The sequence below is a fragment of the Amphiura filiformis genome, chromosome 14, assembly GCF_039555335.1.
Source record: "Amphiura filiformis chromosome 14, Afil_fr2py, whole genome shotgun sequence".
Taxonomy (NCBI): domain Eukaryota; kingdom Metazoa; phylum Echinodermata; class Ophiuroidea; order Amphilepidida; family Amphiuridae; genus Amphiura; species Amphiura filiformis.
The window spans coordinates 66,547,623-66,575,354 of record NC_092641.1 but is presented as its reverse complement, the minus strand read 5'-3'; the positions used below and the strand labels follow the sequence as shown (position 1 = coordinate 66,575,354).

At 37.8% G+C, this 27,732-nt stretch overlaps 1 protein-coding gene across 1 annotated transcript; it reads left to right on the top strand.

The window, feature by feature from the left end:
* The first annotated feature begins 26 nt into the window (after positions 1–26).
* On the top strand, positions 27–27,666 carry LOC140169593 (arylsulfatase-like). Its single transcript, XM_072192857.1, has 6 exons — positions 27–171; positions 2,228–2,377; positions 3,049–3,161; positions 5,162–5,384; positions 11,211–11,375; positions 27,623–27,666. Exons 1-6 carry the CDS (start codon positions 27–29, stop codon positions 27,664–27,666), a joined length of 840 nt encoding a protein of 279 aa, XP_072048958.1.
* The last annotated feature ends 66 nt before the right edge of the window (positions 27,667–27,732 follow it).

Sequence of the window (27,732 nt, the reverse complement as noted above, 5' to 3'; positions counted from 1 at the left end):
ATATTGTTATCTTTCTTGCGGACGATATGGGCTATGGTGATCTTTCATCTTATGGACATCCGACTCAGGAATGGGGACCGATTGATGATCTCGCTAAGGAAGGCTTGAGATTTACTTCAATGTATACAGCTAGCTCGACGTGCTCACCAAATCGAGCTGCTTTATTAACAGGTGCGTGATTATCGTGATTATATGTGCTACCTGCTGATTGGTCGATAGCATATCATCATTATTTTATTGAGCCAATCCGCAACAGTATGGCTTGACGGCTTCAGCGGCAGTGGCGGTGGAAGCACTAAATTTTAACGGGGGTCGGGGTTGAGCATATTTTCTGGTTTTATTGGGACTCCTTTAACGCGCGAAGCGCTCAAAAATTGCAATTCTAGACTACTAGTATTTAAGCCTCATATGAATGTGCGTTTTGCTATTTTATGGGCCAGTGCGCGCAAGCGCTCTCAATTTTCTAATTTTACCCTATTTGGGCAAAAATCTTGGTGTTTTTCGTGTACAAAGAGGAAGATGCAGAGGGCAATTATTGCTTTATTTTTTTTTCTTTTGTAATTTCAGGGTGGGTTAGACCCAGCTAAAAATTTAGGGGCGCACTTATTGTGATTCTGTTTCAAGAAAGTAATAGTTGCCATTGTCATAAATATTGCGAAACTAAAAATTTTATGTAGTGATGCAAACAAAACACAGAGCAAAAGATTGACAGTCGTGTTCTATAATTAAGTATATTCACAATACGATGCGCTTCCAGGGGTTGTTGGGGACAAAATACGCAGTTCATCATGGGAAAATATCGACATCCAAAGCTCGCGTAATAAGAATGCAATGCAAGAACATTATGTCTGTGTTGCACACCAAAACAACACTTTAGAAATATTATAGAAGAAACCAATTTTATTGATCATACGGAATCATGTGTGCAGCTGTTTTCAACATTATCGCGTGATTTCAAACTAGTGGCTAGAAGTGTGACGCTGGAGTTACACAATTTGGATCGACTGACAAGTGCAACCGCTGGCGGCGCATCGTATTGTGAATCGCGAGAATTATGTGTTCTCATATCAACTTAACGGTAAATCAGTAAATCCTTTGTGATTATACACCTGATGAAGTATCAGCGGTGACATCTGCACAATTCAACAATGTTAGGCGTTCGCGTGCGCAATGAAGACATCCGCAAATATGAATTGCTTAATAAAGATGTGCGCGTGCGCAATGGGAATTATGGGCAAATATGAATTGGGCAGCAAAGATTTGCCTAGCAATGACACGTCATCAGTGATCAATGGGTTATTCCAGTTTAAATCCACACCCCCCCCTTGATATTCCACACAGGGAGTGTGGATTTTAAATGGCGCCACCCATCCAGGTAACCCTTTTAAAATTCACACTCCCTGTTTGAAAGTTTAAAGGAACACTCCGGCAATCACAACATTATGCCTTATATGTTAGAAAAACAATAATCAAGCATGCATGAATCACATGGTTTTATTTACAACAAACTCATATTAACCATAAAAACGAAGAAAAACAGCCGGCTCTCAACACGTGATATTCAAAATTCCCACGAAAAAATGCCTGTGGCAATGACGTCATGGTTATGTTTGCTCAAATGACGTCAGACTTCATTTCTGTTACTGGGACGTCATTGCCACAGGAGAGACTGCTGTTTTTATTTGTATGTATGAGTTTGTTTTAAATAAACCACATGATTTGTGCTTGATAATTATTTTTCTATAAACATATAAGGCATAAAATCAGGCCGTTGCAACTCATATACCAGCGCAATGCAAAAAAGTGGAGACACTGTCGGCTTCCCACGTGTATTATTCGCCGGTGCCATTATCACGTGACTGAAGAAAAATGCTGCTGCCACCACAGAATTAGAGACATAGAACCGGGATTCGACCGCCATCTTGATACATTATGAATATATGAATATATAATTACAGAAAAATGCTGCTGCCACTAACGATAGCTAGCGATATAGGCTACGTAAGTCGCGTATTTATATAAGGACTTATTTTTTGTCACTGTCCTCACGTCGGTGAACGGAGTTGCAAGTCCATCGCACTTCGTGCTCTAATATTCGTCCATGATAAAATGTTATGATTGCCGGAGTGTTCCTTTAAGGGCAAGTCTTCCATGGGTGTGTGTGGATTTCAACTGGAATAGCCCAATTGCTTTCTGGATTTACCGAGTATGTGCCTATATCTGACAGGACGTTTGCCTGTTCGTATTGGAATGTACGGTCGTCAAAGGAATTTTAATCCTTGGACGCCAACAGGGCTGCCTGCTGAGGAAATCACCCTGGCTGAGGCGCTACGAGATGCTGGCTATTCAACGGGGATGGTGGGAAAGTGGCATTTAGGTACGTAAATATTCTGTTTCAGTTTTTCCGTTTCAGTTTTATTTCATCCACTCAATTATACATGTAAACATATATATTGTCAAGATGCTTTATTTAATTAGGCCAATTAGCAAAACGGTTCGTCGCGTGCTTATGAACTTCGTTCGAGCAGGGAAGGGATACAGATGTAAGCCTTTCAGAGACTACATCAAAGTGAGGATCATGCTTACCGCGATACTGAATAAAAGTACAGGTGGGAATGGAACAATTAAGACAACGTGCAGCATTCTCTCCCCTCTCCCTCCTGTTTCACCTCCCCTTCCGCCCACACTCTACCCTTCCTCTTCCCTCCATCTATACTAATGCTCTCTCAAACTTGACCCTCCTATGATACCCCACTCCGGGGCACTCCCATTACCCCTTCCCTCAGTGGCGTTGTCATGGTTTTTCTTTTAGGAGGCCATTGGGGAGGCGACTTTCAAAGAGAAAGATTAAGTTGTTGAGAAAATACATGAAGATAAAAAAAGTTGTTGAGAACGAGTTTGTGTACCCATATTCAACGGTCATTCAATGATGATACCATCATCGTACTACGTTCAAAGAAATGTGTCCTAATCGATTAGTATGTATGATATACTAGTATCTTGCCTATGCAATAATCATTTGATTGTTTCTGCAACATTCTATTTCAGGAATAAATAGTGACACTCCAATGGATGGTTCATATTTGCCATATCGTAATGGCTTCGATTATGTCGGTACCAATTTACCTTACAGCAATCTATGGTCATGTGACGAACACCAGGTAGGACGGCAGTTCAAAAGAAATGTCCCTAAAATGCCACTTTATATGTGAAATTTACATTTTTCAGCTAGAACAAACCATGACATAATTATCATGTCTTAGAGGATGATCACTTCTGGCCTTCATGGCCTTTTGATCATCTCCTCCATGTCATTTTACTCGTCTTTTTTGTCTTTTCGTGTTTTTTATATATTCTTGCTAAATAAAGACTTATTATTATCAGGAAAGGATTATAATGTTCATCCATGTGCAAACAACGAATTTCATACTCGAATGGATTTGTGCATCTATCAGGAACTACACTTTGATTTCAGCCGATATTTCCGGGCGAAACTTAGGAGATGAAGGTCGCAATCTTCATACATCGGTGAACATCAAAAGAGAAGCAATGTTGATCTCGGTGTCAAAAAAGACTGGTTCATATTTTTCATTTCAAATTCAACAACAATATTTTGTCTTGCTTTCAGGAGCTCTTATTTTTTGAACACTGGTAATGAATACATGAGACACCAGTTACCCATAAATACCATCTAGAACCTGGGGGCCCCAGTGGTATTGGTGCTATAACGGGGTTCATGTACATGTCCAATGTCCTTGCATGCATAGTGAACCAGATTTATGGTCTTTTGCAGAAGCATGGCGCATTGTGGTGATGTGGTATTGATCTTCTTCCAGACATGTCCAAAATTTTTGAGTAGTGGGTGCTTAGATTATTAGACAAACCCCTTTTTGTGTACGTTCGCGCTGTTTGTGTTATTTTTGAGTTCGCCAGTTTACACAACCCGCACTTACCGTTGACCACCATGGCTAACATGAATACTTTTTAATTTCGCCTAATTGAAACTGCCTGTCGTCGATCAACACTAAAACAGACCTAAGTTTTGCGATATTGTCTTTAAATATTAAGGCTTGTTTGACCTAAATCTAATGCATTTTTCATGCTGATTGAAAATATGGCTAATCTATCTAAATATTTTGCATTTTTAAATAAAAAGAATACTGACTTTCTCTATGTCTACCTTTTACTGTTTTTGCAACCCTTCAGAATATACCAATTTCTCCACAAATAAAAACACCCAAACATACCTTAATTGGGCTCTTTTAAGGGCATCTTTAACCGAATGTGCTCAATCAGGCATATCAGTCTCCTCTAAAAACCTACCCAGCGATATACTAAAATCGCTGAAAAGGTGCCCCAAAACAGGGGCACATCCCCGTATACCTTCAACCAGGAAGACCCCCATGAGTAGGGAGACTGGGGATGGACGTTACAAAATTTACATTCTGCCCCAAATAATTCCAATGAAAGAACTCAAACACTCCATCTTGGGTCTGTGGTTAGCACATTATGTTTACTAAAACTTGGGGCATACAAAACATGAAAATATCAAACACCTAATTAACTACTAAATGAATATAATTTTTTGTAACAACTTACCCCGCATACTGGGTAAGTTGGTACACCATGCGGTGTAAGTTGTTAAAATGTTTCAAATTGTATGGACATTTTATAGGCCTTTAGAAGCATTTAGATAATTTTTATTCTATAATAAGTTCCTTTATATTAAACTATGATGCTCTTATATTCTGGTCAGCCGCTGCAACTCGCAAAGAATCACCATATTCAATTACACGTTTTTGCAAATCAACACAAAAGGTAGACGATTTGCACAGGTTTTTCACTATTTTGTGACGTTTTCAAAATTCCGTGAGCAAACACCGAATTCCGTGATTTTTTCCGTTTTTCCGTATCACGGAGAAATCATGGCTTTGAGTATACCCCAGTAATGTGTAGGCAACATATGGATGTAAGTTAGCCTTCTCTCTCTTATTCCAGCTTGGCACATTGAGAGGTGTAACAACTTCCCCGTTGATTAATAAACATTTTAAGTATACCCGGGAAGTATACATAATAACTTCTACAAAACTACCATGTGTTGTTTACTGTGTTTGACGTTTGTTTATTTGTTTGATTGTTTTTGGTTTATTTGCTCTTTTAGATCCATGTAAACTATCCCGATCCTGGCAGGTGTTATCTCTACAATAACGCCACCATTATCCAACAACCCATTGCTCATGAAAACCTGACACAAACATTCACCGAGGATGCCAAGACCTTCATTAGACAACACAGCGCACATAAGTTCTTTTTGTTCATGTCTTTTTCGCAACCGCATGTGAATTTGTTCGGCAGTACATCTTTCAATGGAACTTCACAAAGAGGTAGACTACTCAATATCGCTACGAGTACTATATTAGGCTAGTCAAATTAAGAAAAATAAACGGTTAACTCGCCATTAATTGCAACAGAAATCATTTCATCGCCATTCATTTCAGAAAAGCATAATTAATAAATACTTCATACACTCTTATATCAAAGCAGCCAATCAGAAAAGCTGTTAGAGAAGTACGAAACATGCATTGATTGTGTATATTGTGCACTCCGCGTACTACGCGCAGTGTTTCGCCCGCGTTCGCGTCGCGTAGGATTGATTCATTTTTCGGGCGGGTTGATGCGTTTAGATTTGGTTCTGTTTTCCAAAATTTTTAGTGATAATTTGTTATATAAAAAAAGTAAAAATCCCGTGTTTTTTCTTCTCGTGTATGAAATAGAGTAATAAACTTGTATTACTTATTGCCCGAGAAATTAGACAAAATAATGCACTTGTGCTGATGTTGATGCTTCTAATGCACTCCCCCCCTTCGGGGCTCGTGCATTAGACCCATCAACATAAGCACGCGTGCATTATTTTGTCTAATTTCTCTTCCAATAAGTAATACGCGTTCATTAACCTATAATATCAAAGGTCCCCGAAAATCCAAGCAGTGGAACAGTGCTTAATTTGCATAAATACAAAATGGCCGCTAATGCAGGGGTGAAATTTTAAAGTTGGTCAAATCTTTGAAAACCATACCAATGTATTGCTCTCATAAGGATTCAGAAAAGGTGAAGTTTGACGCGTCTCCGACATACAGTTCTCGATATTTGGGAAAAAAGGTCAAAGGTCGAATTTTGGGGCTCGCATGCGTCTACAGTTACAAAATCTCCAATTTTAATCTCAACTGGTCTTATGATGTGCCCTGAGTAATTACATTTTTAAATAATTAAAATTAAACTTATATTTAACTTTGTTAACAAGCTGAAAGTATGTCATGAGAAATGAGACAAGGGGAAACACCTTGGAAGTAATTGTGTGTTATGACATGTTTTAGGCAGTGACGTAGCTGCCGGGAGAGCAGGGGGCAGTTGCCCCCCCCCTGCAAAAATTGTCTGTTTGGGCCCCCGCCCCCTAGCGCTATTTGGGCCCCGCCCTTGCGCACGGAAAAAAAAAGAGAAAAGGAGAGAGAGAGGAAAAAGGGAGGAGAGAGGAGAGGAGGAAAAAATGGTACTATAAATATATCAAAATGTATTGCTTTTAAGGCGCTAGCGCATGTAATCCTTTTTTTTTTCATTTATTTTTTTTTTTTTTTGCTCTTCACTTTATCAAACCACCTGAAAAAAAATTGGGTCAACCTTTTCGGGCTGTTGAGGGGCGGTGACATTTTTGTTTGGTGGATTTGGGCCCCCGCCCCATACAGGCTTGCCCCCCCCTGGAAAAATCCCAGCTACGCCACTTGTATGCTGTATGTATGGTGCAGCAAAATATTTACAAAGTTGAATATTGAATCAGCATTGGAATTGTAGCGAAGGTGCTATATTTAAGTTTTTAGCCGTTGAACGGAGAAGATAGTGTGTAAACATCCCGGAAAGGAGGGATTTGTTCTTCGTCGACATGCTGATAACTGATTCAAAGCTTCTAAAGTCTGTCAAGTAGGAGAACTGCACAAGGAGTAAGGAGATTTGGAAAAAAAGCGCAAGGAGTTTAGTATTGGAGAACTGCGCAAGGAGTTTAGCATTGGAGAACAGCGCCAGGAGTTTAGTGTTTGGAGAACTGCGCAATGAGTTAAGTGTTTGGAGAGAGCAACACATTTCTGTGTGAGGATTTTTATACACAAGGAGATATAAATGCAAGTGTACGATGGACTTCGCCGATTTTCGCAGGACAAGTGAATAAGGATATATACAACAGTCATCCAGAACATTGCAAGAACTCTGTGATCACCAACAAGAAGACTGCTGGTTAAGTACTGAATAATCAAAACTGTGAGTGTGTGATTGTTACATTGTATATGCATTATTGTTGTTATATGTACCAATCATATTTTACTTTCAATTAAAGACTTAGATTTTGTTAGCTTAATCAAACAGTGTATTTGTGTTGTGCATTCGTAAGAGGTGATTTTAGCCTTGCGTCTGTACGACTCGTAACAGTCTCAAATTGTTCCATTGTGACCGAATGGATTTTGATCTTTTTACTGTGTTGTTACCAAGGTAACAAACCATCTGAAATTCTGGCAAACTATTCGTTTTTGTTAATGTTCTTGCAAGTGGAGTAATAATTTGTATCAAAATAATTTGTCAATTTTTGTCCCTTGTGGAATCCTAAATTTTGACATTTAACCTTTCCTCTCTAACTCAAGAATTGTACATAAGTTAAACAGTTATACTTTTTCTGAATCCTAATGACGAGTGGAATACATTACTATGTTTTTATTAACATTTGATCAACATTGAAATTACACCTGATGCATAAGCGGCCATTTTGGATTTATGCAAATTAACCGCTGTTCCACTACGGTGACTTTTGATATGTTATTTTAATAATTTCTTCAGAAAAACATACTTAAAAGTATGCTTTTCTGAAGAAATTATTTCCTTTGTTGAACTATATCTCAAAATCAATATTTCTGACTAATGTTGCTTGATCACACCACATTTGGGGTGTATTCCTAATATATTTTGGTGTATTCCTAATACATCTGGGTGTATTGCTAATACATGTGGGTGTATTCCTAATACATTTGGGTGTATTCCTAATACATTTGGGTGTATTCCTAATACATTTGAGTGTATTCCTAATACATTGGGGTGTATTCTAATATATTTTAGTGTATTCCTAATACATTTGGGTGTATTCTAATACATGTGGGTGTATTCCTAATACATTTGGGTGTATTCCTAATACATTTGGGTGTATTCCTAATACATTTGGGTGTATTCCTAATACATTTGGGTGTATTCCTAATACATTTGGGTGTATTCCTAATACATGTGGGTGTATTCCTAATACATTTAGGTGTATTCCTAATACATTTGGGTGTATTCCTAATACATTTGGGTGTATTCCTAATACATTTGGGTGTATTCCTAATACATTTAGGTGTATTCCTAATACATTTGGATGTATTCCTAATACATTTGAGTGTATTCCTAATACATTGGGGTGTATTCCTAATATATTTTAGTGTATTCCTAATACATTTGGGTGTATTCCTAATACATGTGGGTGTATTCCTAATACATTTGGGTGTATTCCTAATACATTTGGGTGTATTCCTAATACATTTGGGTGTATTCCTAATACATTTGGGTGTATTCCTAATACATTTGGGTGTATTCCTAATACATGTGGGTGTATTCCTAATACATTTAGGTGTATTCCTAATACATTTGGGTGTATTCCTAATACATTTGGGTGTATTCCTAATACATTTGGGTGTATTCCTAATACATGTGGGTGTATTCCTAATACATTTGGGTGTATTCCTAATACATTTGGGTGTATTCCTAATACATTTGAGTGTATTCCTAATACATTGGGGTGTATTCCTAATATATTTTAGTGTATTCCTAATACATTTGGGTGTATTCCTAATACATTTGAGTGTATTCCTAATACATTTGGGTGTATTCCTAATACATTTGGGTGTATTCCTAATACATGTGGGTGTATTCCTAATACATTTGGGTGTATTCCTAATACATTTGGGTGTATTCCTAATACATTTGGGTGTATTCCTAATACATTTGGGTGTATTCTAATACATTTGGGTGTATTCCTAATACATTTGGGTGTATTCCTAATACATTTGGGTGTATTCCTAATACATTTGGGTGTATTCCTAATACATTTGGGTGTATTTCTAATACATGTGGGTGTATTCCTAATACATTTGGGTGTATTCCTAATACATTTGGGTGTATTCCTAATACATTTGAGTGTATTCCTAATACATTGGGGTGTATTCCTAATATATTTTAGTGTATTCCTAATACATTTGGGTGTATTCCTAATACATTTGAGTGTATTCCTAATACATTTGGGTGTATTCCTAATACATTTGGGTGTATTCCTAATACATGTGGGTGTATTCTAATACATTTGGGTGTATTCCTAATACATTTGGGTGTATTCCTAATACATTTGGGTGTATTCCTAATACATTTGGGTGTATTCCTAATACATTTGGGTGTATTCCTAATACATTTGGGTGTATTCCTAATACATTTGGGTGTATTCCTAATACATTTGGGTGTATTCCTAATACATTTGGGTGTATTTCTAATACATGTGGGTGTATTCCTAATACATTTGGGGGTATTCCTAATACATTTGGGTGTATTCTAATACATGTGGGTGTATTCCTAATACATTTGGGTGTATTCCTAATACATTTGGGTGTATTCCTAATACATTTGGGTGTATTCCTAATACATTTGGGTGTATTCCTAATACATTTGGGTGTATTCCTAATACATTTGGGTGTATTCTAATACATTTGGGTGTATTCTAATACATTTGAGTGTATTCCTAATACATTGGGGTGTATTCTAATATATTTTAGTGTATTCCTAATACATTTGGGTGTATTCTAATACATTTGAGTGTATTCCTAATACATTTGGGTGTATTCCTAATACATTTGGGTGTATTCCTAATACATGTGGGTGTATTCCTAATACATTTGGGTGTATTCCTAATACATTTGGGTGTATTCCTAATACATTTGGGTGTATTCCTAATACATTTGGGTGTATTCCTAATACATTTGGGTGTATTCCTAATACCTAATACATTTGGGTGTATTTCTAATACATTTGGGTGTATTCCTAATACATTTGGGTGTATTTCTAATACATTTGGGTGTATTCCTAATACATTTGGGTGTATTCCTAATACATTTGGGTGTATTCCTAATACATGTGGGTGTATTCCTAATACATGTGGGTGTATTCTAATGCATTTGGGTGTATTCCTAATACATTTGGGTGTATTCCTAATACATTTGGGTGTATTCCTAATACATTTGGGTGTATTCCTAATACATTTGGGTGTATTCCTAATACATTTGGGTGTATTCTAATACATTTGGGTGTATTCCTAATACATTTGGGTGTATTTCTAATACATTTGGGTGTATTCCTAATACATTTGGGTGTATTCTTAATACATGTGGGTGTATTCCTAATACATTTGGGTGTATTCCTAATACATTTGGGTGTATTCCTAATACATTTGAGTGTATTCCTAATACATTGGGGTGTATTCCTAATATATTTTAGTGTATTCCTAATACATTTGTGTGTATTACTAATACATTGGGTGTATTCCTAATACATTGGGTGTATTCCTAATACATTTGGGTGTATTCCTAATACATTTGGGTGTATTCCTAATACATTTGGGTGTATTCCTAATACATTTGGGTGTATTCCTAATACATTTGGGTGTATTCCTAATACATTTGGGTGTATTCCTAATACATTTGGGTGTATTTCTAATACATTTGGGTGTATTCCTAATACATTTGGGTGTATTCCTAATACATTTGGGTGTATTCCTAATACATGTGGGTGTATTCCTAATACATGTGGGTGTATTCCTAATGCATTTGGGTGTATTCCTAATACATTTGGGTGTATTCCTAATACGTTTTCGTGTATTCCTAATATATTTGGGTGTATTCCTAGTACATTTGGGTGTATTCTTAGTATAGTTGGTGTATTCCTAATACATTTGGGTGTAATCCTAATACATTTGGGTGTATTCCTACTACATTTGGGTGTATTCCAAATACATTTGGATATATTCCTAATACATTTGGGTGTAATCCTACTACATTTGGGTGTATTCCTAACACATTGGGTGTATTCCTAACACATTACAGGTGCTTATGGAGACAGCATACGTGAATTGAGTTGGGGTGTTGGGGAGATAATGTCCGAGATCAAAGATCTAGGATTAGATGAACGGACCCTGGTGTTATTCACTTCTGACAACGGAGCACATCTTGAACTGTGTAATGAGGGAGGAGATAATGGCTTATTTAGAGGTACGATTTTCCTTTAAATAATATTAAAGGATCTATTTAGCCCAGACCCGTAGTTAGGATTGGGGGGGGGGGCAATTCTGTGAAAAGTGGACTTTCTTCCCCAAATTTAGACATTTTTTGATCAAAAGAAGCTTAAAAATCTTCTTCTTTTTTTTTGATCGCTACCGTACGCTCGCAAATTCTGAACTTTTTGGATTTTTTGTATACTTTTGAAAATTTGTGTCGCACCCCATCCCCGGCTACGGGCCTGATTGAGTCAATCAGCAACAAGGTAGCGAGATTTTTTTCGATATTATATTTCATAACATCGGCACTCGCATGTAAAACAGCGGTGCGTTCATTAATAAGCAAAACAATTAAATATAATATGACAATTAACTACGAGATGCAATAAAAACAGATTTGAAAACTAGAGTCAACAGACGCTGAATACAAGCCGCAATTTGACCCTATAACTTGACCCCTGGGTTACGGATGGGGTCAACTGCTCTTACACTGTGCTTAGGATGTCATAAGAAATATTCCTGGTGAATTTCAGCTTAATCGGAACTTATACATCGATTTTGATTTTTGAAAATTTTGATTGACCTTTTGACCCCTTTAATGACCTTTGACCTCAATGTAAAAAAACCTTATGTACACCGACAAAATGCATTGTTCCAATTTTAATTAAAAATTCTAACATGTTCAGTTCTTGAGATAAAAATTCTTGAAGTTATTCAGCTAAAAACAGGAAGTGACCCCTTAATGACCTTTGACCCCCAAAATAAAAATACCATGCATACATCAAGGAACACTAATTCATGTATGTTGGTTATATTATTCTGGTCTGTTTACATTTTGAGATAAAATTTTTTGAACATTTTTGGTTTTTGACCGGAAGTAACCCCTTAATGACCTTTGACCCCAAACCTGTAGGCATCCTAAAGACCCTGGCTAGTAGCAATGCATGTGTGCTAATGGCGACTCTCTGCTATATATTTTGTAAAGACAGTGATTTTTTGAATATTTTTAGCTTTCAGACCGGAAATGACCCCCTTAATGACCTTTGACCTCAATTCTTTTTAGGAAGTTTTAAGCACTGCCACATGTTGATTCATATGCATGAGTCACATGATCATTGCATGAAATTTGTGGAAGGAGTAGCATTTTTGTGAAATCACACTTTTGACCATTATAGCTAGGTCAAAGGTCACAGCAAGGTCAAAGTCAAATGGAAGGTTTGGCCTAGTCCAGTGGTCATTTGGCTCAAGTATGGTTGAAATCTGTCGAAGCATAAGAGAGCTAGGGCGAAACGTGGCAATTCACGCAAAATGTCACGAGGTTGCCAGAAGAAGAAAGAACTAGACTTAGCTGTGGTCTAAGACCACGAACACAGCCGTGTTTTGACGCCTTAATGACCTTTGACCTCAAAATATATAAAACGCCCATAGACATTGGCTAATGTCAATGTATGGGTCCAAGTGGCACCACTTTGCTATGTTATTTGTGGCAGAAAGGGGCATTTTGAAGGTTTTTCGTCTCAGACCGGAAGTGACCCCTTAATGACCTTTGACCCCAAATGAAAAAATACCACATGTACAATAGGTAAACACAATTCACGTGTGAATATACCATCACCCTCAATGTTTTTCTTAGCAAATAAAAATTTTTGAAGGTTTTTCGTTTTATACCGGAAGTGACCCTTAATGACATTTGATTCCAAATTTGTGAGGACCCCATAGACACTGGGTAATACCAATGCATGTGTGCAAGTGGCGTCACTGTCATACGTAATTTGTGGGAGAAGAAGCATTTTAAAGGAATTTCGTTTTATACCGGAAGTAGCCCCTTAATGACATTTGACCCTAAATAAAAAAATACCACATATGCACAGAGTAACTACAATTTATTTGTGAACATACCGTTACTGTCCTATGTTTTTCTTAGCAAATAAAAATTTTGAAGGTTTTTCGTTTTATACCGGAAGTGACCCTTAATGACCTTTGACCCCAAATCTGTGAGGACCCCATAGACACTGGATAATAACAATGCATGTGTGCAAGTGGTGTCACTCTCCTACGTAATCTGTGAGAGAAGAAGCATTTTGAGTTGAAATCTTGTTTTTGACCCCTATGACCCCTGCTTGACCTTTGACCCCACGAATTTCATATGACATGTAGGGGCATGGTCAATGATGGTTGTGACCAAGTTAGGTTAAAATCGGTACAAGCATGTAAGTGCTAGAGCAAATGTAGTGGTCGGCAGAAAGAAGAAGAAGAAGAAACTAGAGTCAACAGACGCTGAATACAAGCCGCAATTTGACCCTATAACTTGACCCTGGGTTACGGATGGGGTCAAATGCTCTTACATTGTGCTTAGGATGTCATAAGAAATATTCCTGGTCAATTTCAGCTTAATCGGAACTTAAACATGGATTTTGATATTTTTAAATTTCTGATTAACCTTTTGACCCCCTTAATGACCTTTGACCTCAATGAAAAAAAAACCTTATGTACACCGACAAAATGCATTGTTCCAATTTTAAATAAAAATTCTAACCTGTTCAGTTCTTGAGATAAAAATTCTTGAAGTTATTCAGCTAAAAACAGGAAGTGACCCTTAATGACCTTTGACCCCCAAAATAAAAATACCATGCATACATCAGGGAACACTGATTCATGTATGATGGTTATATTACTCTGGTCTGTTTACATTTTGAGATAAAATTTTTTTGAACATTTTTGGTTTTTGACCGGAAGTAACCCCTTAATGACCTTTGACCCCAAACCTGTAGGCATCCTAAAGACCCTGGCTAGTAGCAATGCATGTGTGCTAATGGCGACTCCCTGCTATATATTTTGTAAAGACAGTGATTTTTTGAATATTTTTAGCTTTCAGACCGGAAATGACCCCCTTAATGACCTTTGACCTCAATTCTTTTTAGGAAGTTTTAAGCACTGCCACATGTTGATTCATATGAATGAGTCACATGATCATTGCATGAAATTTGTGGAAGGAGTAGCATTTTTTGTGAAATCACATTTTTGACCATTATAGCTAGGTCAAAGGTCACAGCGAGGTCAAAGTCAAATGGAAGGTGTGGCCTAGCCCAGTGGTCATTTGGGTCAACTTTGGTTGAAATCTGTCAATCCCTTGCGGAGCTATGCAGTTGATTGCGGTTGCCAGAAGAAAGAAAGAACTAGAGTCAACAGACGCTGAATACAAGCCGCAATTTGACCCTATAACTTGACCCCTGGGTTACGGATGGGGTCAACTGCTCTTACACTGTGCTTAGGATGTCATAAGAAATATTCCTGGTGAATTTCAGCTTAATCGGAACTTATACATGGATTTTGATTTTTGAAAATTTTTGATTGACCTTTTGACCCCCTTAATGACCTTTGACCTCAATGTAAAAAAAACCTTATGTACACCGACAAAATGCATTGTTCCAATTTTAATTAAAAATTCTAACATGTTCAGTTCTTGAGATAAAAATTCTTGAAGTTATTCAGCTAAAAACAGGAAGTGACCCTTAATGACCTTTGACCCCAAAATAAAAAATACCATGCATACATCAGGGAACACTAATTCATGTATGTTGGTTATATTATTCTGGTCTGTTTACATTTTGAGATAAAATTTTTTTGAACATTTTTGGTTTTTGACCGGAAGTAACCCCTTAATGACCTTTGACCCCAAACCTGTAGGCATCCTAAAGACCCTGGCTAGTAGCAATGCATGTGTGCTAATGGCGACTCTCTGCTATATATTTTGTAAAGACAGTGATTTTTTGAATATTTTTAGCTTTCAGACCGGAAATGACCCCCTTAATGACCTTTGACCTCAATTCTTTTAGGAAGTTTTAAGCACTGCCACATGTTGATTCATATGCATGAGTCACATGATCATTGCATAAAATTTGTGGAAGGAGTAGCATTTTTTGTGAAATCACACTTTTGACCATTATAGCTAGGTCAAAGGTCACAGCAAGGTCAAAGTCAAATGGAAGGTTTGGCCTAGTCCAGTGGTCATTTGGCTCAAGTATGGTTGAAATCTGTCGAAGCATAAGAGAGCTAGGGCGAAACGTGGCAATTCACGCAAAATGTCACGAGGTTGCCAGAAGAAAGAAGAAGAACTAGACTAAGCTGTGGTCTAACCCACGAACACAGCCGTGTTGTTACCCCTAATGACCTTTGACCCCAAAATATATGAAAACGGCCATAGACATTGGCTAATGTCAATGCATGGGTGCATGTGGCACCACTTTGCTATGTTACTTGTGGCAGAAGGGGCATTTTGAAGGTTTTTCGTCTCAGACCGGAAGTGACCCCTTAATGACATTTGACCCTAAATAAAAAAATACCACATATGAATTGGGTACCCACAATTCATGTGTGAACATACCGTTACTGTCCAATGTTTTTCTTAGCAAATAAGAAAGTTTAACGCTTTTTCGTTTTATACCGGAAGTCCCCACTTAATGACATTTGACCCCAAATAAAAAATACCACATATGAATTGGGTACCCACAATTCATGTGTGAACATACCGTTACTGTCCTATGTTTTTCTTAGCAAATAAAAAAATTTGAAGGTTTTTCGTTTTATACCGGAAGTGACCCCTTAATGACCTTTGATCCCAAATCTGTGAGGACCCCATAGACACTGGGTAATAACAATGCATGTGTGCAAGTGGTGTCACTGTCCTACGTAATTTGTGGGAGAAGAAGCATTTTAAACGTATTTCGTATTATACCGGAAGTGGCCCCTTAATGACCTTTGACCCTAAATATAAAAATACCACATATACACAGGATAACTACAATTTATGTGTGAACATACCGTTACTGTCCTATGTTTGTCTTAGCAAAAAAAAATTTGAAAGTTTTTCGTTTTATACCGGAAGTGACCCCTTAATGACCTTTGACCCAAAATCTGTGAGGACCCTATAGACACTGGATAATAACAATGCATGTGTGCAAGTGGTGTCACTGTCCTACGTAATCTGTGAGAGAAGAAGCATTTTTAGTTGAAATCACGTTTTTGACCCCTATGACCTCTGCGTGACCTTTGACCCCACGAGTTTCATATGACATGTAGGGGCATGGTCAATGATGGTTGTGACCAAGTAAGGTCAAAATCGGTGTAAGCATGTAAGTGCTAGAGCAAATGAAGTGGTCGGCAGAAAGAAGAACTAGACTAAGCTGTGGTCTAACCCACGAACACAGCCGTGTTGTTACCCTTAATGACCTTTGACCCCAAAATATATGAAAACGGCCATAGACATTGGCTAATGTCAATGCATGGGTGCATGTGGCACCACTTTGCTATGTTACTCGTGACAGAAGGGGCATTTTGAAGGTTTTTCGTCTCAGACCGGAAGTGACCCCTTAATGACATTTGACCCCAAATAAAAAAATACCACATATGAATTGGGTACCCACAATTCATGTGTGAACATACCGTTACTGTCCTATGTTTTTCTTAGCAAATAAAATTTTTGACGGTTTTTCGTTTTATACCGGAAGTGACCCCTTAATGACCTTTGACCCCAAATCTGTGAGGACCCCATAGACACTGGATAATAACAATGCATGTATGCAAGTGGTGTTACTGTCCGACGTATTTTGTGGGAGAAGAAGCATTTTAAAGGTATTTCGTTTTATACCGGAAGTGGCCCCTTAATGACCTTTGACCCTAAATAAAAAAATACCACATATACACAGGGTAATTACAATTTATGTGTGCGCATACCGCTACTGTCCTATGTTTTTCTTAGCAAATAAAAATTTTTGAAGGTTTTTCGTTTTATACCGGAAGTGACCCCTTAATGACCTTTGACCCCAAATCTGTGAGGACCCCATAGACACTGGATAATAACAATGCATGTATGCAAGTGGTGTTACTGTCCGACGTAATTTGTGGGAGAAGAAGCATTTTAAAGGTATTTCGTTTTGTACCGGAAGTGGCCCCTTAATGACCTTTGACCCTAAATAAAAAAATACCACATATACACAGGGTAATTACAATTTATGTGTGAACATACCGTTACTGTCCTATGTTTTTCTTAGCAAATAAAAATTTTTGAAGGTTTTTCGTTTTATACCGGAAGTGACCCCTTAATGACCTTTGACCCCAAATCTGTGAGGACCCCATAGACACTGGGTAATAGTAATGCATGTGTGCAAGTGGGTTCACCGTCATACGTAATCTGTAGGAGAAGAAGCATTTTTAGTTGAAATCACGTTTTTGACCCCTATGACCCCAGCGTGACCTTTGACCCCACGAGTTTCATGTGACATGTAGGGGCATGGTAAATAATGATTGTGACCAAGTTAGGTCCAAATCGGTGTAAGCATGTGAGTGCTAGAGCAAATGTAGTGGTCGGCAGAAAGAACCTGTAAGAAAAAAGACACAGCCGTGACTACGGCTGTGTAAAGAACTAGACTAAGCTGTGGTCTAACCCACGAACACAGCCGTGTTGTTATCCCTAATGACCTTTGACCCCCAAATATATGAAAACGGCCATAGACATTGGCTAATGTCAATGCATGGGTGCATGTGGCACCACTTTGCTATGTTACTTGTGGCAGAAGGGGCATTTTGAAGGTTTTTTGTCTCAGACCGGAAGTGACCCCTTAATGACATTTGACCCCAAATAAAAAAATACCACATATGAATTAGGTAACCACAATTCATGTGTGAACGTACCGTTACTGTCCTATGTTTTTCTTAGCAAATAAAAATTTTCGAAGGTTTTTCGTTTTATACCGGAAGTGACCCCTTAATGACCTTTGACCCCAAATCTGTGAGGACCCCATAGACACTGGGTAATAACAATGCATGTGTGCAAGTGGTGTCACTGTCCTACGTAATTTGTGGGAGAAGAAGCATTTTAAAGGTATTTCGTTTTATACCGGAAGTGGCCCTTAATGACCTTTGACCCTAAATAAAAAAATACCACATATACACAGGGTAACTACAATTTATGTGTGAACATACCGTTACTGTCCTATGTTTTTCTTAGCAAATACAAAAATTTGAAGGTTTTTCGTTTTATTCCGGAAGTGACCCCTTAATGACCTTTGACCCCAAATCTGTGAGGACCCCATAGACACGGGATAATAACAATGCATGTGTGCAAGTGGTGTCACCGTCCTACGTAATCTGTGAGAGAAGAAGCATTTTGAGTTGAAATCACGTTTTGACCCCTATGACCCCTGCGTGACCTTTGACCCCACGAGTTTCATATGACATATAGGGGCATGGTCAATGATGGTTGTGACCAAGTTAGGTCAAAATCGGTGTAAGCATGTAAGTGCTAGAGCAAATGAAGTGGTCGGCAGAAAGAAGAAGAACTAGACTAAGCTGTGGTCTAACCCACGAACACAGCCGTGTTGTTACCCCTAATGACCTTTGACCCCAAAATATATGAAAACGGCCATAGACATTGGCTAATGTCAATGCATGGGTGCATGTGGCACCACTTTGCTATGTTACTTGTGGCAGAAGGGGCATTTTGAAGGTTTTCGTCTCAGACCGGAAGTGACCCCTTAATGACATTTGACCCAAATAAAAAATACCACATATGAATTGGGTACCCACAATTCATGTGTGAACATACCGTTACTGTCCTTTGTTTTTCTTAGCAAATAAAAAATTTTGACGGTTTTTCGTTTTATACCGGAATTGACCCCTTAATGACATTTGACCCCAAATAAAAAATTACCACATATGAATTGGGTACCCACAATTCATGTGTGAACATAACGTTACTGTCCTATGTTTTTCTTAGCAAATAAAAAAATTTGAAGGTTTTTCCTTTTATACCGGAAGTGACCCCTTAATGACCTTTGACCCCAAATCTGTGAGGACCCCATAGACACTGGGTAATAACAATGCATGTATGCAAGTGGTGTTACTGTCCTACGTAATTTGTGGGAGAAGGCATTTTAAAGGTATTTCGTTTTGTACCGGAAGTGGCCCCTTAATGACCTTTGACCCTAAATAAAAAAATACCACATATACACAGGGTAACTACAATTAATGTGTGAACATACCGTTACTGTCCTATATTTTTCTTAGCAAATAAAAATTTTTGAAGGTTTTTCGTTTTATACCGGAATTGACCCCTTAATGACCTTTGACCCCAAATCTGTGAGGACCCCATAGACACTGGGTAATAGCAATGCATGTGTGCAAGTGGGGTCACCGTCATACGTAATCTGTAGGAGAAGAAGCATTTTGAGTTGAAATCGCGTTTTTGACCCCTATGACCCCACCGTGACCTTTGACCCCATGAGTTTCATGTGACATGTAGGGGCATGGTCAATGATGGTTGTGACCAAGTTAGGTCCAAATCGGTGTAAGCATGTGAGTGCTAGAGCAAATGTAATGGTCGGCAGAAGAAAGAAAGAAAGAACCTGTAAGAAAAAAGACACAGCCGTGACTAACGTCACGGCTGTGTAAAGAAAAAGAAAGAAGAAAGAACCTGTAAAGAAAAAGACACAGCCGTGACTAACGTCACGGCTGTGTAAGAAGTGAAAGAAGAAGAGACCGAACACGCCGACATCGACGTCGGCTTGTAAGAATTGAGAAGAGACAGCACAAGCCGACGTTTGACGTCGGCTTGTAAGAAACTAGACTAAGCTGTGGTCTAACCCACGAACACAGCCGTGTTGTTACCCCTAATGACCTTTGACCCCAAAATATATGAAAACGGCCATAGACATTGGCTAATGTCAATGCATGGGTGCATGTGGCACCACTTTGCTATGTTACTTGTGGCAGAAGGGCCATTTTGAAGGTTTTTCGTCTCAGACCGGAAGTGACCCCTTAATGACATTTGACCCTAAATAAAAAAATACCACATATGAATTGGGTACCCACAATTCATGTGTGAACATACCGTTACTGTCCTATGTTTTTCTTAGCAAATAAAAATTTTTGACGGTTTTTCGTTTTATACGGGAAGTGACCCTTAATGACATTTGACCCCAAATAAAAAAATACCACATATGAATTGGGTAACCACAATTCATGTGTGAACATACCGTTACTGTCCTATGTTTTTCTTAGCAAATAAAAAAAATTTGAAGGTTTTTCGTTTTATACCGGAAGTGACCCCTTAATGACCTTTGATCCCAAATCTGTGAGGACCCCATAGACACTGGGTAATAACAATGCATGTGTGCAAGTGGTGTCACTGTCCTACGTAATTTGTGGGAGAAGAAGCATTTTAAACGTATTTCGTATTATACCGGACGTGGCCCCTTAATGACCTTTGACCCTAAATATAAAAATACCACATATACACAGGATAACTACAATTTATGTGTGAACATACCGTTACTGTCCTATGTTTGTCTTAGCAAATAAAAAAATTTGAAAGTTTTTCGTTTTATACCGGAAGTGACCCCTTAATGACCTTTGACCCCAAATCTGTGAGGACCCTATAGACACTGGATAATAACAATGCATGTGTGCAAGTGGTGTCACTGTCCTACGTAATCTGTGAGAGAAGAAGCATTTTTAGTTGAAATCACGTTTTTGACCCCTATGACCTTTGCGTGACCTTTGACCCCACGAGTTTCATATGACATGTAGGGGCATGGTCAATGATGGTTGTGACCAAGTAAGGTCAAAATCGGTGTAAGCATGTAAGTGCTAGAGCAAATGTAGTGGTCGGCAGAAAGAAAGAAAGAACCTGTAAGAAAAAAGACACAGCCGTGACTAACGTCACGGCTGTGTAACTAGAGTCAACAGACGCTGAATACAAGCCGCAATTTGACCCTATAACTTGACCCCTGGGTTACGGATGGGGTCAACTGCTCTTACACTGTGCTTAGGATGTCATAAGAAATATTCCTGGTGAATTTCAGCTTAATCGGAACTTATACATGGATTTTGATTTTTTGAAAATTTTTGATTGACCTTTTGACCCCTTTAATGACCTTTGACCTCAATGTTAAAAAAACCTTATGTACACCGACAAAATGCATTGTTCCAATTTTAATTAAAAAATTCTAACATGTTCAGTTCTTGAGATAAAAATTCTTGAAGTTATTCAGCTAAAAACAGGAAGTGACCCCTTAATGACCTTTTGACCCCCAAAATAAAAATACCATGCATACATCAGGGAACACTAATTCATGTATGTTGGTTATATTATTCTGGTCTGTTTACATTTTGAGATAAAATTTTTTGAACATTTTGGTTTTTGACCGGAAGTAACCCCTTAATGACCTTTGACCCCAAACCTGTAGGCATCCTAAAGACCCTGGCTAGTAGCAATGCATGTGTGCTAATGGCGACTCTCTGCTATATATTTTGTAAAGACAGTGATTTTTGAATATTTTTAGCTTTCAGACCGGAAATGACCCCTTAATGACCTTTGACCTCAATTCTTTTTAGGAAGTTTTAAGCACTGCCACATGTTGATTCATATGCATGAGTCACATGATCATTGCATGAAATTTGTGGAAGGAGTAGCATTTTTTTTGAAATCACATTTTTGACCATTATAGCTAGGTCAAAGGTCACAGCGAAGTCAAAGTCAAATGGAAGGTTTGGCCTAGCCCAGTGGTCATTTGGGTCAACTTTGGTTGAAATCTGTCAATCCTTTGCGAAGCTAGATGCAGTTGATTGGTTGCCAGAAGAAAGAAAGAAAGAAAGAAAGAAGAAGAAGAAACTAGAGTCAACAGACGCTGATACAAGCCGCAATTTGACCCCTATAACTTGACCCCTGGGTTACGGATGGGGTCAACTGCTCTTGCACTGTGCTTAGGAGGTCATAAGAAATATTCCTGGTGAATTTCAGCTTAATCGGAACTTATACATGGAATTTGATTTTTTGACAATTTTTGATTGACCTTTTGACCCCTTTAATGACCTTTGACCTCAATGTAAAAAAAACCTTATGTACACCGACAAAATGCATTGTTCCAATTTTAATTAAAAAATTCTAACATGTTCAGTTCTTGAGATAAAAATTCTTGAAGTTATTCAGCTAAAAACAGGAAGTGACCCCTTAATGACCTTTGACCCCCAAAATAAAAATACCATGCATACATCAGGGAACACTAATTCATGTATGTTGGTTATATTATTCTGGTCTGTTTACATTTTGAGATAAAATTTTTTGAACATTTTGGTTTTTGACCGGAAGTAACCCCTTAATGACCTTTGACCCCAAACCTGTAGGCATCCTAAAGACCCTGGCTAGTAGCAATGCATGTGTGCTAATGGCGACTCTCTGCTATATATTTTGTAAAGACAGTGATTTTTTGAATATTTTTAGCTTTCAGACCGGAAATGACCCCTTAATGACCTTTGACCTCAATTCTTTTTAGGAAGTTTTAAGCACTGCCACATGTTGATTCATATGCATGAGTCACATGATCATTGCATGAAATTTGTGGAAGGAGTAGCATTTTTGTGAAATCACATTTTGACCATTATAGCTAGGTCAAAGGTCACAGCGAGGTCAAAGTCAAATGGAAGGTTTGGCCTAGCCCAATGGTCATTTGGGTCAACTTTGGTTGAAATCTGTCAATCCCTTGCGGAGCTACATGCAGTTGATTGCGGTTGCCAGAAGAAAGAAGAAAGAAGAAAGAAGAAACTAGAGTCAACAGACGCTGAATACAAGCCGCAATTTGACCCCTATAACTTGACCCCTGGGTTACGGATGGGGTCAACTGCTCTTACACTGTGCTTAGGATGTCATAAGAAATATTCCTGGTGAATTTCAGCTTAATCGGAACTTATACATGGATTTTGATTTTTGAAAATTTTGATTGACCTTTTGACCCCTTTAATTACCTTTGACCTCAATGTAAAAAAAACCTTATGTACACCGACAAAATGCATTGTTCCAATTTTAATTTAAAAATTCTTACATGTTCAGTTCTTGAGATAAAAATTCTTGAAGTTATTCAGCTAAAAACAGGAAGTGACCCCTTAATGACCTTTGACCCCCAAAATAAAAATACCATGCATACATCAGGAACACTAATTCATGTATGTTGGTTATATGATTCTGGTCTGTTTACATTTTGAGATAAAAATTTTTTGAACATTTTTGGTTTTTGACCGGAAGTAACCCCTTAATGACCTTTGACCCCAAACCTGTAGGCATCCTAAAGACCCTGGCTAGTAGCAATGCATGTGTGCTAATGGCGACTCTCTGCTATATATTTTGTAAAGACAGTGATTTTTTGAATATTTTTAGCTTTCAGACCGGAAATGACCCCCTTAATGACCTTTGACCTCAATTCTTTTTAGGAAGTTTTAAGCACTGCCACATGTTGATTCATATGCATGAGTCACATGATCATTGCATGAAATTTGTGGAAGGAGTAGCATGTTTTGTGAAAGCACATTTTTGACCATTATAGCTAGGTCAAAGGTCACAGCGAGGTCAAAGTCAAATGGAAGGTTTGGCCTAGCCCAGTGGTCATTTGGGTCAACTTTGGTTGAAATCTGTCAATCCTTTGCGAAGCTAGATGCAGTTGATTGGTTGCCAGAAGAAAGAAAGAAGAAAGAAGAAGAACTAGACTAAGCTGTGGTCTAACCCACGAACACAGCCGTGTTGTTACCCCTAATGACCTTTGACCCCAAAATATATGAAAACGGCCATAGACATTGGCTAATGTCAATGCATGGGTGCATGTGGCACCACTTTGCTATGTTACTTGTGGCAGAAGGGGCATTTTGAAGGTTTTTCGTCTCAGACCGGAAGTGACCCCTTAATGACATTTGACCCTAAATAAAAAAAAATACCACATATGAATTGGGTACCCACAATTCATGTGTGAACATACCGTTACTGTCCAATGTTTTTCTTAGCAAATAAAAAAATTTGACGGTTTTTCGTTTTATACCGGAAGTGACCCCTTAATGACATTTGACCCCAAATAAAAAAATACCACATATGAATTGGGTACCCACAATTCATGTGTGAATAGCCAGTGACTGTCCTATGTTGTTCTTAGCAAGTAAAAAATGTTGACGGTTTTGTGTTCTATACCAGAAGTGACCCCTTAATGACATTTGACCCCAAATAAAAAAATACCACATATGAATTGGGTACCCACAATTCATGTGTGAACTATACCGTTACTGTCCTATGTTTTTCTTAGCAAATAAAAAATTTGAAGGTTTTTCGTTTTATACCGGAAGTGACCCCTTAATGACCTTTGACCCAAAATCTGTGAGGACCCTATAGACACTGGATAATAACAATGCATGTGTGCAAGTGGTGTCACTGTCCTACGTAATCTGTGAGAGCAGAAGCATTTTTAGTTGAAATCACGTTTTTTGACCCCTATGACCTCTGCGTGACCTTTGACCCCACGAGTTTCATATGACATGTAGGGGCATGGTCAATGATGGTTGTGACCAAGTAAGGTCAAAATCGGTGTAAGCATGTAAGTGCTAGAGCAAATGAAGTGGTCGGCAGAAAGAAGAAAGAAAGAAGAAAGAAAGAAGAAAGAAAGAAGAAAGAACCTGTAAGAAAAAAGACACAGCCGTGACGAACGTCACGGCTGTGTAAAGAATTGAGAAGAGACAGAACAAGCCGACATCCGTCGTCGGCTTGTAAGAAGAAAGAAAGAATTGAGAAGAGACAGAACAAGCCGACATCCGTCGTCGGCTTGTAAGAATTGAGAAGAGACAGAACAAGCCGACATCCGTCGTCGGCTTGTAAGAAGAAAGAACCTGTAAGAAAAAAGACACAGCCGTGACTAACGTCACGGCTGTGTAAAGAACTAGAGTCAACAGACGCTGAATACAAGCCGCAATTTGACCCCTATAACTTGACCCCTGGGTTACGGATGGGGTCAACTGCTCTTACACTGTGCTTAGGATGTCATAAGAAATATTCCTGGTGAATTTCAGCTTAATCGGTACTTATACATGGATTTTGATTTTTGAAAATTTTTGATTGACCTTTTGACCCCTTTAATGACCTTTGACCACAATGTAAAATAAACCTTATGTACACCAACAAAATGCATTGTTCCAATTTTAATTAAAAAATTCTAACATGTTCAGTTCTTGAGATAAAAATTCTTGAAATTATTCAGCTAAAAACAGGAAGTGACCCCTTAATGACCTTTGACCCACAAAATAAAAATACCATGCATACATCAGGGAACACTAATTCATGTATGTTGGTTATATTATTCTGGTCTGTTTACATTTTGAGATAAAATTTTTTTGAACATTTTTGGTTTTTGACCGGAAGTAACCTCTTAATGACCTTTGACCCCAAACCTGTAGGCATCCTAAAGACCCTGGCTAGTAGCAATGCATGTGTGCTAATGGCGACTCTCTGCTATATATTTTGTAAAGACAGTGATTTTTGAATATTTTTAGCTTTCAGACCGGAAATGACCCCTTAATGACCTTTGACCTCAATTCTTTTTAGGAAGTTTTAAGCACTGCCACATGTTGATTCATATGCATGAGTCACATGATCATTGCATGAAATTTGTGGAAGGAGTAGCATTTTTGTGAAATCACATTTTGACCATTATAGCTAGGTCAAAGGTCACAGCGAAGTCAAAGTCAAATGGAAGGTTTGGCCTAGCCCAGTGGTCATTTGGGTCAACTTTGGTTGAAATCTGTCAATCCTTTAAGAAGCTAGATGCAGTTGATTGGTTGCCAGAAGAAGAAAGAAGAAACTAGAGTCAACAGACGCTGAATACAAGCCGCAATTTGACCCCTATAACTTGACCCCTGGGTTACGGATGGGGTCAACTGGTCTTGCATTGTGCTTAGGATGTGATAAGAAATATTCCTGGTGAATTTCAGCCTAATCGGAACTTATACATGGATTTTGATTTTTTTAAATTTGTGATTGACTTTTTGACCCCCTTAATGACCTTTGACCTCAATGAAAAAAAAACCTTATGTACACCGACAAAATGCATTGTTCCCATTTTAATTTTGTTCCTGTTTAAAGGAGTGTTTCGTGATCCTAGCATCCTCTTTTTATGACATTTTCAGTACATATCCACGAAAAAAGTCTATTCCCAAAATTTCAGTTGATTCCGATTTTGCGTTTGCGAGTTATGCATGATTATGTGATTACACTGCTCCATAGACAATGCGTTGTAATTTCGTTATGGTGCACCAGAACGAAATTCAAATTTCACGATATCTTTGCAAAACGAATTAATCTGCAAGAAATATTTTGTACATAAACATTATGTAGCCAGAGGTTTCCAGTGATATAAAAATCTCAACTTTTTTTGACAAAAGTGGGGGATGAGGCTGTGGATCACGAAATGCCCTTTAATGTGCCGAACTTGGGGGCCAAAACAGAGAATGCGAATGTGGCTCCTCGTCAGTGATCCAGATTGCCGCATTCTGGTTTTAACCACAGATCCTCAATTTTTGAGGATCGGTAGTTTTAAGACTCGTTTCGGTGAGAGCAGTAAAACCTGCTCTCCTGGACCAGAACGAGCCTATTTTGAGCTCTATGATAATAAAAAGATGGCAAATTTATAATTGCAAAATAATTCAATACAAATAACAAATTGGACAGCATTGTAGATGAAAATACGTCACATTTTATTATGTAATACATTAATGTCGATTATATTTCGCATATAAGATTTTTGCTGTAGTGTTCATTACACTATTATTGCACATGTAGATATTGATTATTACTAGTATACAGTATATTGCACATTAATTATTGTAAATTATTTTTCTCTTTTCAGTGTTTTTGATCACAATGGTCAAATATAAATTCAAATATATTGTAACAAACACTTTCAGTTTTAAACAATACCATTAAATATACTCACGATGGAGTTACACTTTGTATATTACATAACATTCGAACATGTTTGACATTCGTTTTATTGTACTTCATTTATCATTATATCTTAAGTTTTCTTGTCGAGTTCTTCATAATATCATTGAGTTTATTTGATTCTGTAAAAAGTAAATTGTCAATAGGAACTTGTTGGTCTCTTTGTTTTAATCTTGTATATAGAAAAAGATGCAAATTCAATCGAAATATTGGTTACAATGTTAAGTTTATCATTGATATTCCATCCAAAATAATTGTATGCAGTGATACATCAACATTAAAAGCGTTTTCATGAATTGATACATATAATTGGAGAATTTCAACCAAAATGATTGTTTTTGTACCACGAGAACGTGTTCATTGTCTTCTATAGAATTGAAAATAATACAATTTGGAGTGTCACTAAATGATCATTTCAATTATTCCTTTACCGTTACTAGAGTTGACTGAAATCAATGTGGATCCTTCAATATCAAGACTGTGAAGTTCCTAATACTTTATGGCAACAAATGTTGGATGATGGTAACTGTAGTAGGAAGTCAATACTGAA

Excerpts from the sequence above, each read along its gene's own strand:
- LOC140169593 (XM_072192857.1), top strand. The coding sequence starts at position 27 with ATGGGCTATGGTGATCTTTCATCTTATGGACATCCGACTCAGGAATGG. Across the intron at positions 2,378-3,048 it reads GGTGGGAAAGTGGCATTTAG|GAATAAATAGTGACACTCCA; the intron begins GTACGTAAATAT and ends ATTCTATTTCAG. Across the intron at positions 3,162-5,161 it reads GGTCATGTGACGAACACCAG|ATCCATGTAAACTATCCCGA; the intron begins GTAGGACGGCAG and ends TTGCTCTTTTAG.